Source organism: Lachnellula hyalina (assembly GCF_007821495.1).
Source record: "Lachnellula hyalina strain CBS 185.66 chromosome Unknown contig00313, whole genome shotgun sequence".
NCBI classification, from domain to species: Eukaryota; Fungi; Ascomycota; class Leotiomycetes; order Helotiales; family Lachnaceae; genus Lachnellula; species Lachnellula hyalina.
In genome coordinates, this window is record NW_022157427.1 from 1 (window position 1) to 13,859 (window position 13,859).

A 13,859-nucleotide genomic window follows, 5' to 3' on the forward strand; every position below is an offset into this window, starting at 1 on the left:
CTCACCGCATCACTATAAACGGCCCTCTCGCCCCTCCCCCTCTTCTCCAGCGCCTCCAATCTGACCTTCTCCCCCAAGCCCGCTAAATAGCCCATCCGCACCCCGTAGTGCCGTTCCAGGCTCAACGCGCCGTGTTTACAGGTTTCCAGCACCTGCACCGTGAGAGCGGTCGCGCGCTCGTAGGCGCGCAGTAGCTGGAGCGTGGAGGTTACTATGCGGACGCGGGAGGTGTGGAGGAGGGCTTTCTTGGATACGATGGTGGTTTGTAGGGCGAGGATGCTGGGGACAAGGGATGGGATGATGCGGTGTAGGAACGAGGCGTTCGTGGAGGGTGAGAGGATCCGGGATAGTGCGATGGACTGGGTGTGTAGGTAAGTGGAGAGCAGGGCGGCGAGGCGGGGGAGGTGCACGGGGAGCGATTGCCAGATGGTGGTTGATTCTAGGAGGGCGGTTTGTGCTTGTGTTTGTGCTTGAGGACTGGAGCTTGCGAGGCGGGAGCTGAGGAGGAGGATTAGCTCCAGGAGCTCGGTGGGGAGTTGGGATGGCGGGGCGGGAGGACGTTTCGTGAGTTTTGGATTCAAGGGAGCTGGGGTAGTGGTGGTAGGGGAGATGTCGAGATTCTGGAGAGCGGTGGTGATGATTGATGTCTTTAAGGCGCGGGTTTGGGATGTTTTAAGGGCCTTGCATTCGTGCTGATGTTAGTTTATAGTAGAAATATGGTGGATGAGGTAGGGCAGGGTAACAGACTGAGGAGACGGCATCGCGTTCTTTCTGCGCTGGGTGGTGCTTTGTCGAGCCGTTGGGATTGAAAATGTTGGTTGTGAGTTGCGTATGTAGGGCTGCGAATTGGGGGTTTGATTGCAGGATGGAATCGTTAATTGGAGGTAGCATCTTAGGTACTTTTGTGCTTGGATGGAGTTGTGGTGTGGTTGTGCTTGTGTTTGGAATGGCAAGGCTGGAAAAGCAAAGTAAATAAATATCGAGGTGGACGCGCCTCGGCATACGGACGGTAGTGGACGCGCATATATATCACTGCGGCTGCCACCATATCAACCAACTTTTTTTAGTTTTTGCTTCGAGGATACTATAACACTTATAATATAGCTTACTATATTTTAGTTCTCTTACGTATAGATTCATGTCTGCTTTGCCCTCCGAGTACCTACGTAACCTACGCTGGTTCGCGCGTCCCAGTCCTCCGAGATTCAAAAGTTACCCCTCCTCAGACTGCCCCTCCTAGGCTATGGAAGGTTCTTAAATCCAATGTCTAATTGCTCTTTCCTATCCTACACTCTTACACTTTTCGAATACGGTACATCTGGCGTTATACTAATCTTATACTAACATGTTCAATTCAAGCTCACAGTGACAGACAGTGGTTCTGAACTTTGAAGTTCAAACTTCAAGCCGGCATCGTCGTTGCTGCTCTTCTACGGCTTCCAGGAACGTGTTTTTATAATAGGTATTCTAGTTATTGCCATGTTAGCAATGCTTTCAATAGAGTTTGAATAATTCCATGCTACCAACGGGAAGCCTGTTCATAAAAGGTTGTAGCTTGTAGTATCCGTAAAAGAAACCATTATATTTATTACTCCCAACACCCTGCTATTCAAGTACAACAATTCTAGGCCCCCAACAACAGTACAACCCAAACTCCAGATCCTCTAAATACCGCTAAATCAAATCCAAAGCCCTCTCAGAAGCAAGTCCCAATCCATCAACTAATAGTCCGTCCGCGCTACACGCGCACCATAAGGTTGATACCCCTGATGATACTGCTCAACCGGTGCATACGGTCCCGTCCCCTGCGGCTCAGCATGCGCATGATGTAGGCCATCCTCGAGATCTATCTCCTGGCCATAATCACTTCCCAAAAGCTTAGCCCCCGCCTTCTTCGCCTTCTTCGCTGCCTTCTTCTCCGCCTTGACTGCTTTCTTCTGCGCGCGCGACAACTTCGGGAAACCGGAGTCCGGGCCTACGAGCACGTGGCCGGGGTGGATTACGTTCATGATGGCGATGGCGAGGAAAATGGGGAGCGCGTCGAGGCAGTAGAAGAATGCTTCGTGCGTAGGGAGCGGGTTGCTGAGGGAGACGCCTGGGCCGTATTCGGCGAGCCGGTAGATGATTCGGACCTGTTTGCGTGTTAGTTAGCAACTCAAATCATTCCCATGATGTTGATTGATTGATTGATTGAGCCAAACAGGATGCAAAAGAAGAAAGAAGCAAAACTTACAGCTATCAACGCAAGCGAGGCGTAGAGCGCATATACCATTTTCGTCCACCCCTGTCTCAGAACCACGCCGCTCTTATCCATCTGCCTCATCTCGCGGTGGAACGCAATAGCTAGAGACGTGAAGATCATGATGAAGAAGAGCTGCAGACCCATGCCGCCCATGTAGATGTGGATTCCTAGCTGGATTGTCTTGGCCGTCGCGTCTGTGTTTGAGAGGACTAGAGCTCCCACGAGCTGGACTAGAAAGGATAGCACGTCGAACCAGACGAAGTATACTGAGAAGCGCCGCGCGGGGACGTGGAAGACTTTCTGCGATGGGAGAAAGCAGTGCACCATACGGCCCAGGAGCATGTAATCAAAGGCATTGACCACTATGAATCGGTTAGCGAGATATTTAGGGGGGGGGGGGGTTAGATGGGGGCGATTTCATACAAATAGGAGCTAGAGTGACGAGTAGGAAAGAATACGTGTAAAAGTTCTGGTCTTGCTGTTTCCGTGTAGATATAGCTCGAAGAACAAACGAGGCCATTTCCCAAATCGTTCCCATGATGATGACCCAACAGAAGTTCTGGCGCTCACAATTAGAATCCAACACAAGTGTAAAAAGGATATTCAAAGAACGCTCGCTCACCTTTTTGAATTTTGCGGCTTGGAATATGTGCATTATAACCGCTGCTAAGAGTAACCCCGAGAAGAGAATCGCGGCAGCGAAAGATGGTGAATATGAGTAGATGGCATTACAGGCCGAAGGGTCGACATGGCCGTATTTGCCGGGAATAGCACTGGTGCAAGTTGCAGATGCACTTGCGGTGCTGGTACTGCTACCCGTGGTAGAGAGGATAGTGGAAGACATTATTGTAAAACAAGACTTTGATGATAGAGAGATAGATGAGATGACTGGATTGGAGAGGAGAAGGAGATAAATGATTGGAATGATGAAAATTAGCTATGCTGCTGGAGAAAACTCACTTGATTATATAGCAGTGCTATGTGAGGCACAGAGATAAAAATAAATAATACACAGAGTCGCTACTTAGCAGAGCCACACAAAATGCATACGTATTACTGGGTATAGCGCGTCTTCAACATTGGTAGCAAAGACCCAGAGTGAGCGTAGAAAATTAAATATGGCCGTTTTAGGAAATCCTTCGTTTAACAGGGGGCCTACGCCGCATGGCGGGAGGGGAGCTCCTAGACGCTAATGTAGGATCTTCGAGATTTACCTTGATGCTTGGAACTTTTCAAACCAGTCTCTGTTTACCGCAACTGTGGGATCCAGGAAGGTATACCAGCTACCAGGTGAAGTGAGCTTTGGAGCTGTTGAGGTGCATTGCATTGCGATTTTCCTTGTCAAACACCCCGTTTCTACAAGCATCCAAGTCCATCCTTTGCCCAGCATAGAGGAATATGTGAGGCTCGATCATAGCTGCTTGTCTAAGTCTGAGATGCAGCCTTGTAAAATGCTTGTTGACTTTAGAGTTCGCTGGAACGGTTAGCATACAGTAAGCACCCAGTACTCCGTACCGGTATACAAAACACACATGAACAATAAATTTGGCCTAAACAGGTAATTATGATAAGATCTCCATGTCGATCCCCAGCCCACCAGATAATCGGCATAGGCTATGACTAGGTTAGTCATCCAGTAAGGGTGGAGGCGGAGTGGGAGACGACACGTAGGTTAGGGGCTGAGAAACGTGCTACAATAAATAGTAGAAGTATTAGCAGGCGGCTGAATTATCTGGCAGCCTGGTGAGGAATGAATACCTTGTCCTTGTAGATGCCTGGTGCGCAAGGCACAGAACCGCCCATTGGATCCCGTCGTCGTTCCTGTTAACCTTATACCGCAAGAATTCGGATAATCAGCATGCTAACAACTTAACAAGCCGTGCCACCCCTGACTGTCTAACTACTCCGTAAAAAGTAAGGGCTACGGAGTAAACGATAGGGAGGAAGATCGGTTAGCGATGAGAGCTTCGCATACTGTTCTGAGAGATACCTGCGTACTGTACGGAGTATGGCAGCTCGTATACTGTAGCGGAAGTAGGTATAGCGTTAGCTGTCTGACTGTACCGGCCCGGCCTTGTACAGGTACGAACTGGCGAATGAGAGAGAGCTTGTTGCTGACTTGTGCTTCAGGATATTCACAGAGTCCATACCTTCGGTGCACTTTGTATAATACAGTACGCGGCGAGAAAATATGGTGGCAGAAGCTGAACGGAAAATACACTGTGTACAAGTAGTGTGTGTTGATGTCGAGTTGCTTCGGATTACCTTCGAATTATCATCTCCACGCTTCGACTCTTCCTCTCCAGGCCAGGATAAAACCATGTATACTATTTTTGGTGACGCGAAGCCCACACGGGGACGGAGCTTACTGTATGCGAGCCTGTAGCTTTGAAGTTTGGACTACTTCCTGATCCATGCCCAAATCCCCCAGGATCTTACAAGTTGTGCCGCAATTATTTCATCTTGGAATCTGCTTGTTGGCGATAGGCAAAATTTCTCTTCTTTCCTCTTAAGAAAAACGCGACTTGGACGACCAAATGGCATGAAAAGATAGCCTGAAATTCCAATCAATATATCAATACTTGTCACGGAAATCACCCAATCCTCGTAATGGCTCTTATTGCAGACGGTTTTGGACCGAGATCAACTTCCCGCCAGAGTGGATCAGCAGTATCTCCAAAGGCCTCATACTCGTATGTCCTCACATATCAACCTCAAATTGGTGGTGGTTCAAGTTTACTGACCCTGTTATAAGACCCAATGACATTGTAGGAGAACCTACCACTCACTCCTCGCGGCCAACTTTCACTCAACCACCTTCATACACCACCCCTCTTCCAGGAGGGCAAACAGCTTCGACATGGAGAAAATTCGCAATCCAGAGCAAGACTAATGCTATCTCCTCGGGCTTTCCTTACGACGACCGTTTGGAGAGCTTGAATGTGTCCCACGATCAATGGTTTCAATTTGGCAGTGAGATTGTGAATGCAGCAAACATAACTTTCAAGGAGGACTACATTGCTTGGACGACGGGCATTTCAGCTGGAACTCTCAGCTCGCCATTCACGTTAGTTTTTGCACCCTGGGTCGGCTACTATACCGGACGAGCGCTTCACCGCAAGACGATCGAAAAGAAGGTCTCAAAGGAACTCGTTGGTCAGGGAGACATCAGGACAATCCTACAAAAATGGAATGGCTTATCTTGGGCACAGAAGGGCTTCTCAGCTTGGCTGCAGCTGCCCGATGAACCAGAAGAAGTGCGACCGGATGGCACCAAATCCAAGAAACGACGATTCAGGATTCTCATTGTGCCGATTGATGGGAGGGGACTTACTAGCCCACCCGCAACACAATCGAGTTGGAGTGTGAATGGAAGCTCGGATCCGGGGACGCCGCTGGCAGAAGTACCGGGGAGGGAGTTTGAACCGCCGAAGGAATTGCAGAGCACCCTTCTCCAAAACCCGCCTTTGCCCCCGCCTCCTTTTGTGACGGCTCTCTCAGGTAAATCTGCTGCTTATACAACCAGTCAGACTCAGAGAGCGATGGAATCAACGTCTGGTGGAAGTGGAGGTGGAGGTGGAAGCACATCCGAGATCAAGCGAAAGAAGGTTGATGTGCATCCAACTGTGGAGCTGCCTTAGCAATGGGGCATGAGCTGCTAGATTCATGAAGTCGAGGAGTGCGTGCTTAGGTTTGCTTTAAAAGAGGAGAGTGAGAATGAAGTGGCGATGATGCAGTACGCATCAACCACTTTTCAAAAAAGGAGCTCGGGGTTTTAACTTCTGTTTACACGAAAAGTCCTCAGGGTAGATGAGATGCCGGAGAATTATGATGGAGGACATAGAAGATACCCTTCGAATATTACGACATGGCGCAAAAGGATGCTCAAATGAGCTGCGTGGTGCTTTGCTTGATTATTTGGATAAAGTCTTTTCGAGCAGATGCTTTCCTTAACGGGGTTACCATGTTGCGAAGATTGCATTGTTCCAGACTGATTTGGGAATGTAGCAAAGGAGGCAGAACTTTGCTATTGTATTGAAGCATATATTTAGAATGATCTCCTATTACTTTATGAAATCTTTGTGAAAGGTTATTCGGAGGCGTCTAGTACTTAAGGGGGGAAATTGTCAGTTCATTGGGCTGCGAGGCGACTGAACATCGTTTTGATAAATACCTGAAGAACCCCAAAAATACAGATTTTGAGAGAATTGATAAGAAGTTTAGAATATCTATGACTACTTATTACTTTTTTGTACATCTATCTCTATACCTATTTTTATGTCTATATCACTATAAAGTTTGTCTATGAGAATCATGGCTTTCGCTTGGGCCTGTGCCTGAGGATCCTCTCTTAGTTTGCGCTAAAAAATAAATGTCGAAAGTTAAGCTACAGCAACATCAACAAGCTCCACACACCATTCACCTCTCCCTGTACCAAACATCTCTCCCAATATATTGGACCCTTCAATGCCCATCTGAGCTCCTGATTCCCAGTCCTACTCGGGCTCTGCTCTCAATCCCACTCCACCATTAAATCGCAACCCGCGCACCTCCACCTCACCTCACCTCACCTCACCATGCCTCTCCTCCCCCCAACCCACCCATCCCTCACGCACCTGCGCAGCTTCAGCAGCACCTGCACGCAGCTCGCAAAATCCACCAAGCAGCGGCTAAAATTCGAGCACGCCGCCGTACCCCCCTACCCCTACGGGCCCTCGGCCATCTACAAGCAATCGAACTTCGGGCTGTACGGCACGGCCAAGATCCGGTACGGCAACATGGTATCGGAGAAGAACGAGATCAAGACCCGGCGGTACTGGCGCCCGAACGTGCATTTCAAGCGGCTGTGGAGCGAGGCGCTGGAGCAGTTTGTCCGTATTAGGATTACGACGCAGGTGCTGCGCACGGTGGATAAATGCGGCGGGCTGGATGAGTATTTGCTGGGGGAGAAGGCACAGCGCATTAAGGAGCTGGGGATGGGGGGGTGGAAGTTGAGGTGGCGGATTATGCAGACGGAGAGGGTCAAAGAGCGCTATAGGAAGCAGAGGGAGGCGTTGGGACTGCCTGCGCTGCCGGCGGATAGCGTGGCGCCGTTTGCTAGTGAGGAGGTTGTGGAGAGTTTTATTAGGGAGTATGATGCTGAGTTGGCGAAGGATGTGGAGGTTGGTATTGGGGAAGGGATGGAGGGAGAGGGGGAGATGCTTGAGGAAGAGGTGGTGGGAGATGCGTTTATGGAGGAGCAGCCTGCGAGACGGTCGATGAAGGACGGGAAGGTTGTTTTATAGGTAGGTTTAGAGCCTGCAGTATGTATAAAGATGTATCAGTATGTATACAAGTGTGTGGAAGTGATTTTCCACTTTAAGGCTGTTCCAATTGCACGAAAGATGCAACAAAAAGGGACCTGAAGGCAGTTTTCAGGCTTAACATCCAATTGAGCAATCATTTCTCTCTCTCTTCTTTGCTATTACTAGTGTCAATATACCAATATACCCTCTCGTTGCTTATTCAGCCTCTTCTTTGGAATCATTGCAACTGTTCGAGCACCACACACCTACTCTTGGGCTGAGAGATAAGGAGAATCACTATTTCTAGAAGACGGTTTCAGGCACATGTAACTCAATGCTCTCCTCTAGTGTGGTCTAGTCTGGTCTTATGTGGCCGCCGTTTCGCGTTCTCTATACCTAAGGATTACTGCTCATCCAAAGTAGCCGGGTGATTAAACAGCCTCTATTTTCATCTTAATGCACAACATTTGCTACTCAATTGATCATCAGGCAGTGCCTTTCTTCAAGTGCCTTAAGTGCCTTCCAAGGTATATATCTCACGTCAGCTTGACACAGGTCGGCTTTTCCAGACCTGAATCCCATCGTCCAATCAGATTACAAGCTTGGAGCTGGGCGCTATGCAAGCGAATCGTAATTTGTATGGCATGGCCCTCCGTGGAGGAAAAAAGTGTCCTAATAGACAAGCGAGTTTTGGTGCCTTATTAGGGCACTTTTTCCTGAACGGAGAGCATGGTATGGCTCCTTTCACTCAGGCCCGTATCTTTAGTCGTTGGTCAGAATACATTCTATTGTCTATGTAGCGCCCGAGTCGAGTCGAGTTGAATACCTAGGGCAGCAGTTATTTTCAGCCGCGGCCTGCTTGGTACTACGTCTCGAAACCCCTTAGTCTTGAGATTTTGAAATGATGGCTTCTTGTTTTTGGGAACCTTTGGATGCATCATCTATCATGAGAAGTTATCACTGTGCTTGACATCGACCTCTTGCTATCCTAGTTGCAATCTGGATCGCCGAAAACTGGCCGACATTCCAAATTCCAGTATTCAAGGACTGCTAAAAACACCCTGCTGGCTCGCAAACATCTGTGGATAGCTCTTCCTGTGTATGTGTACTGTCTGAGAGATACAGTACTAAAAGCCATACAAGTTCGATGTCTAGGTACCACGCTACATCTGCTATACAAGAGCACGATGGATTACAACTCTCGATACCACAGCATCTTCCCGTAGTCGTACCAAATCATGATCATGATGGTTTACACCCTCTATACCAACCTCCACCAGAGGCATCAGTATCAGTCGATCAGAAATCGCAAGCCCACGAGCCAAAGCGACCCGTTATGTTCGGACGTCTGTCGCAGTTAACCTTTTTTCTGGCATTGTCGCTAACGCTGGCCGTCATTACAGCAATTGCAATTGGGGCTGTTTTAGGCTCTACTAGATCGAAGTATGTAAAACATCTTCTCCGAGTTCATTTTCATCGTTCCTTTCGCAAGGAAGGCGAGAAAGAAATGAATAGAATAGCTAATTAATGTTACGCAGGCATTCAAATCTTCCTACACCCACCTCACCGACACCATTACCTTCAAGTAGCGGTATCGTTACATACACACAGACCCCCACAGCAATCGGTGCCGGTGCCTTTTTAGTAGTCCCAACCGACCAGAGCATCGCCATGCCTTGCTCCGCCACTGGCACAAACAGCGTAGGCGCAGTCCCTGTGACGACCGCTACGGACATCCCGACCCTCAGCACCTTCAAATACAGCACAGTATGCGGGCAAAACTGCCCCGATAGGGATCTCATATCCATCTGGGCATACAGTCTTGACGCATGTGTACATGCGTGCAAGAATATGAATGTGCTGAATGCGACGGAAAAGATGTGCAACGCGGTGGTGTTGAGGGGCGATATGGGGAATGTGCTGGATTTGGGGGGGAATTGTTTTCTGAAGCAGGCGTGTACGAAGCCGGTTGAGCTGCCTGTTGATATTGCGTATGCTGTTTTGGTGGGGTAGAGGTCTATGGAATAGGTAGTGGGTTTGATTGATATAAGGGGATAGGATAATAATGAAGAAGAAGCGCTGGATAATTAAGCCTGTTTATTAAACGATGGATGTTTTTCAAAAACGGATCATGTTATTATAGCCTTGTCCATAAACTTAAATGATATTCTATGGTTGTAGATATAATATTATAGTTGGGTATTTCAGTCACCCCCTCCCCTCTCGACGGATCCATACTTTCTTCCCCTTGGCAAACAAAAACGTCTATAGCAAGTGGCAAGTATAGAACAAAACAGTTCTCATATATTCAAACGGTAGTTATAACTTACCAAGTCATGATCATGATATTTTACAAACTCTATACCAACCTCCATCAGAGGCATCAGTATCACTTGATCAGAAATATCAATTCCCCATCCTCACACAAGCACAAGCCCACGAGCCAAATGCTGGCTCACTTGACTCTATACAGAGAAATGCGGATGTTATACCTTTATAAATAAATATTCGAGGAAATATTCAAGAATAAGTAACACAGTTCTAGTTGTGGTGTGTTTTGCCTACGAAAAGGGAATTATGGTACCGCGACGTGGGACATTCGCTTTCCCCGACTGTGAGCGAAGCGATCTAAGGAGGAAGACCGGCTATTAGGTTCTAAGTTAAAAGAGATCCAAGTCATACCAGCGACTAATTACCGTAAAACAGAACCAAATACCAGACGCAACGCTAATTTACCTAAATAGAGGGCATATGTAACGTTACATGCAACGTTGCATGCATAGCAAGGATCTGAGGTCCAGGCATCAAGTTTGCTGAGACATGGCCATCGTTAAAGAGGCAGGCGTATGTAGCCAACTACAGCGCACCGAGTGAAAAAGAAAATTCCAAAAAATATGAACTGAGCTTAGCTCAGGGTCATGAACTCATAAGAATGCTCTCTGACGGGGCTATACATTTATTAGTTTCGAGCTATAATGGCTATAAAGGTAGCGATAACTTACAGTCGAACCCCGATCTCCCGCGCATTGTCTGTAATGACAAGCGGAAATCATGACCGTTAGACCATCAAAGAAGGATGTTTTGATTCGTTTTTTTGGTTGTATTTTGGGCTATTCTAAGCTATGTTGTACAACGGTCGTGCGTACTCCTTAAGCGAGGCGCTAGAACATAAACATAGTGAGTGGAAGTGGCACTCGTACCTCACTTGCTGATCGTCAGGGGTTCTCAGGATTCCGTGAAGCAGACTTCAGACAGCTGTGAAACAAACCGAACCTCCCTTTTATTGACAGACATCAGACGGAACGCATCAACCGAGTGGTCGATCATGGTTAAGGTAATGAGGCGCAGGTCCATAGAAAACCCCGCCTTCTTCCCATTTTCTTTGCATTCTGCTCCATTTCCCCCATACTCTCAAGATGTTCCTCTCGCTTCCCGTCGCATTGCTCTCTCTCATCTACCTCACAAATGCTAGCCCCGATTTTGGAATCCATGGGAATCTTTGTTTGGCTCCAAATACCAATACATTTCTTAATTATTCCCAATTAATCAGCGAGGATCTTTCGGCGGGAAGTTGCAGCCACCACGACCATGCTGTCCGGATCCCAAAACCCAAGCCGTGGTCGCGAGAACCACAATGCCTCACAGAAAAAAGGACAAATGAAAGCTATTGCGTATATACCAATGAGAGATTCGCAAACGGGCGTGGAATCTCATTCTTTACAACCCCCTCGATCGCCGAAAAAGTTATACATCTTCCCGCGTTCACAGACCCGAAACTGCACAACCACGTTAACAGATTCGATGATGACCCGTCGTGGGAGATGAGAAATGTCCCCGGACGAGGAAACGGACTGTTTGCAACTAGGACTCTGCACAGGGGAGACTTGATTTTAGCTAATACGCCAATGGGCGTTTATCAGAGCGATGCTTTCTTCCCGGATTACGAGCTGGGGTACAAATACCTTCGGAAGACATTCGACCAACTGCCCAAGTCGTCGCAAGAGATATTCTTGAGAATGGCGACGCATTCTCCGGGAGATGCTGTTATGGAAAGAATTAATACAAATGCGTTTGCTGGGGACTTTGAAGGCGCCCCGCATTTTCTTTTATACCCAGAGACCGCTGTAAGTTTGACTATACTTGATTGCTCATCACATCACACCACATCAGATGACCAACAACTAATTCATGAATGCAAAGCTCATGAACCATGATTGCCGTCCCAAGTATGTATTGTATGGTGTCTCCAACTAAAAGAAGTCAACTGATTAGATTCATTTTAGTGCCATGTATTACCATAACGCCTCAACACTAATCCATGCCACCCACGCTGCCCGAACCATCCATCCAGGCGAAGAAATCACCATCACATGTCCTACCCCCTTTCCAATCACCAAGCGATGTTTATCTAACAGTCACTAGACATCAACCTCCTCCAACCCCGCTCCCAGCGCCAAGAACTCTTCTCCTCGATCTGGGGTTTCACCTGCGCCTGCCGTCTCTGCACATCCCCCAACTCCCACCTCTCCGACATGCATGTCTCGCAAATCCTCAGTCTCCAAAACACCCTCATAGTCCCATCATCATCACCCCACACCCACGACACCAACACGATATTAACCCCCAGCTCCCAAGCGACCCCAGAAATGGCAGAGCAGTTACTAGCGCTCTACGAAAAAGAACATCTGCACGCGGCTCTAGGAACAGGACACTTGCTAGCAGCGCAGGTGTACAACGGCATCGGGGATGCGAAGATGGCGGTGTCGCACGCTGAGAAGGCGGTGGTGTTGGGGATTGTAGGGACTGTGGATCCTGAGGGCGATGTTGCGCAGATGAGGGAGTTGATTGGGAATCCTAGGGGGCACTGGAGTTTTGGGGTCAGGAAGAAGAGGTAGATAGGTTGGTAGGTAGGTATAAAGGGGCAAATAATAATAAAAAGTAATAGAGCTTTTCTTATTTGAGAAATACTTGTGCTGATTTTTCTCAATTTGACACCGATTGCTTTCCCAAATAATTTCATGACATAGCTTTGATTTCAGTCATTCTGACATATCAAAACCACCAATTCATCCCAACATAGACATAAACATACCTCATCATCATCATGCCGTCGTAGGTATTTCTCTAACCATCCAAGCCCTACTATAACCCCCCTGCCCACCATACTTCTCCAGCACAACATCATACCTCTCAACAACCCTCCAGCCATTCCTCTCATACGTGCTCACTGCCTGCGGCGTACTGGCAACCCAGATCTTCGCCTTCATCTCATCCGCCTTCTTCAGCCCCCAGTCCAGTAGCAAAGAGCCTATTCCATGGCGCTGATACTCAGGATGTACGAACAGCAAAGAGAGTGCTACGGAAGATGTCCAGTTAATTCCAGCTCAACATTCAGCTGCCCCTCACTCCTTGATAGAAAGTCTAGGAGGTGGAAATTAGGCCAGGGGCGCGGGATTCATACATATATCTTTCAACACATCAACATCCCGCTCATAACACCCTTTAAAACACATCGCCGTCTCATTCCACAACCCCATATCCACCCCCTCAATAAACGGCAATCCCGTCCCTCCCCCTTCTCCCGCAGACATACTTTCCTTTGGCATATTCCACGTTGCCAATCCCACAATCTCACCACTCGCAAGCACGGCTTTAAACGTAACTCTATCTGCTTTCTGCACGGGCGAAAAGAGACCGTTAAGTGCTACTGCGTCGTGGGTCCCTGGGGCTGCGGAACCCCAGATTAAAGGGTATGCGGCGTCGGAGGAGGCGAAGGAGGAGGTTGTGAGGGATGCGAGGGCGGGGGCGTCTGGCTCGGTTGCGAGGATGATTGCGGGGGGAGAGGGTGACATTTTTGAGGGGGTTGTTGGGGGTGGTAAGTGGGGAGGTATATATTGTAGTACTTAGGAATACTCGGGAAAGCCCGATTGATGATTTTTTATTCTTTCTTATAAATATTACATCTAGCTATTGTTCATATACGTTATGAGTCATTTGGGCCTACCCCATGCTTATTCTTCTACATTAGGAAGGTGGGAAAGAGTACCGACATAGAGATATATAAATCTTCTGAAAAGTCAGGATATCAAGTCGCTGTTGATATATCTTCTAGGTTCACGTTTGTGATTAGCTTGAAAGCATACTGATTTTCAAATGACGGATTTGTAAGGCATGATTCTTCCTCGGCAGCTTACTATAGCATAACTTATCGGCCTTTTTTCTTCAAGTCCCTCTGCAGTATAATATAGTATAATATAGTATAATATAGTATAATATAGTATAATATAGTATAATATAGTATAGAGATTATATAATATTATTATACTCAATTG

The 13,859-nt window shown here is 47.7% G+C and overlaps 5 protein-coding genes across 5 annotated transcripts; 2 read left to right on the forward strand and 3 right to left on the reverse strand.

The window, feature by feature from the left end:
- Positions 1-5: 5 nt before the first annotated feature.
- Positions 6-891, reverse strand: LHYA1_G009082 (Uncharacterized protein; the record flags this gene model as incomplete). Its single annotated transcript, XM_031153986.1, has 2 exons — positions 6-692; positions 748-891. Coding segments are annotated over 2 exons (831 nt in total), but the record flags the coding sequence as incomplete, so codon positions are not given.
- Positions 892-1,721: 830 nt separating this feature from the next.
- Positions 1,722-3,086, reverse strand: RTM1_0 (Protein RTM1; the record flags this gene model as incomplete). Its single annotated transcript, XM_031153987.1, has 3 exons — positions 1,722-2,132; positions 2,234-2,604; positions 2,666-3,086. 3 exons carry the CDS (start codon positions 3,084-3,086, stop codon positions 1,722-1,724), a joined length of 1,203 nt encoding a protein of 400 aa, XP_031001006.1.
- A 3,733-nt stretch (positions 3,087-6,819) lies between these two features.
- MRPL24 (54S ribosomal protein, mitochondrial) lies at positions 6,820-7,647 on the forward strand (the record flags this gene model as incomplete). The annotated part of the gene is made up of 2 exons (XM_031153988.1): positions 6,820-7,515; positions 7,579-7,647. 2 exons carry the CDS (start codon positions 6,820-6,822, stop codon positions 7,645-7,647), a joined length of 765 nt encoding a protein of 254 aa, XP_031001005.1.
- Positions 7,648-10,943: 3,296 nt separating this feature from the next.
- LHYA1_G009085 (uncharacterized protein) lies at positions 10,944-12,422 on the forward strand (the record flags this gene model as incomplete). The annotated part of the gene is made up of 2 exons (XM_031153989.1): positions 10,944-11,651; positions 11,943-12,422. 2 exons carry the CDS (start codon positions 10,944-10,946, stop codon positions 12,420-12,422), a joined length of 1,188 nt encoding a protein of 395 aa, XP_031001003.1.
- A 207-nt stretch (positions 12,423-12,629) lies between these two features.
- Positions 12,630-13,379, reverse strand: LHYA1_G009086 (uncharacterized protein; the record flags this gene model as incomplete). The annotated part of the gene is made up of 2 exons (XM_031153990.1): positions 12,630-12,883; positions 12,989-13,379. The coding sequence occupies 2 exons, from the start codon at positions 13,377-13,379 to the stop codon at positions 12,630-12,632; spliced, it is 645 nt and encodes a 214-aa protein (XP_031001004.1).
- Between the last annotated feature and the right edge of the window lie 480 nt (positions 13,380-13,859).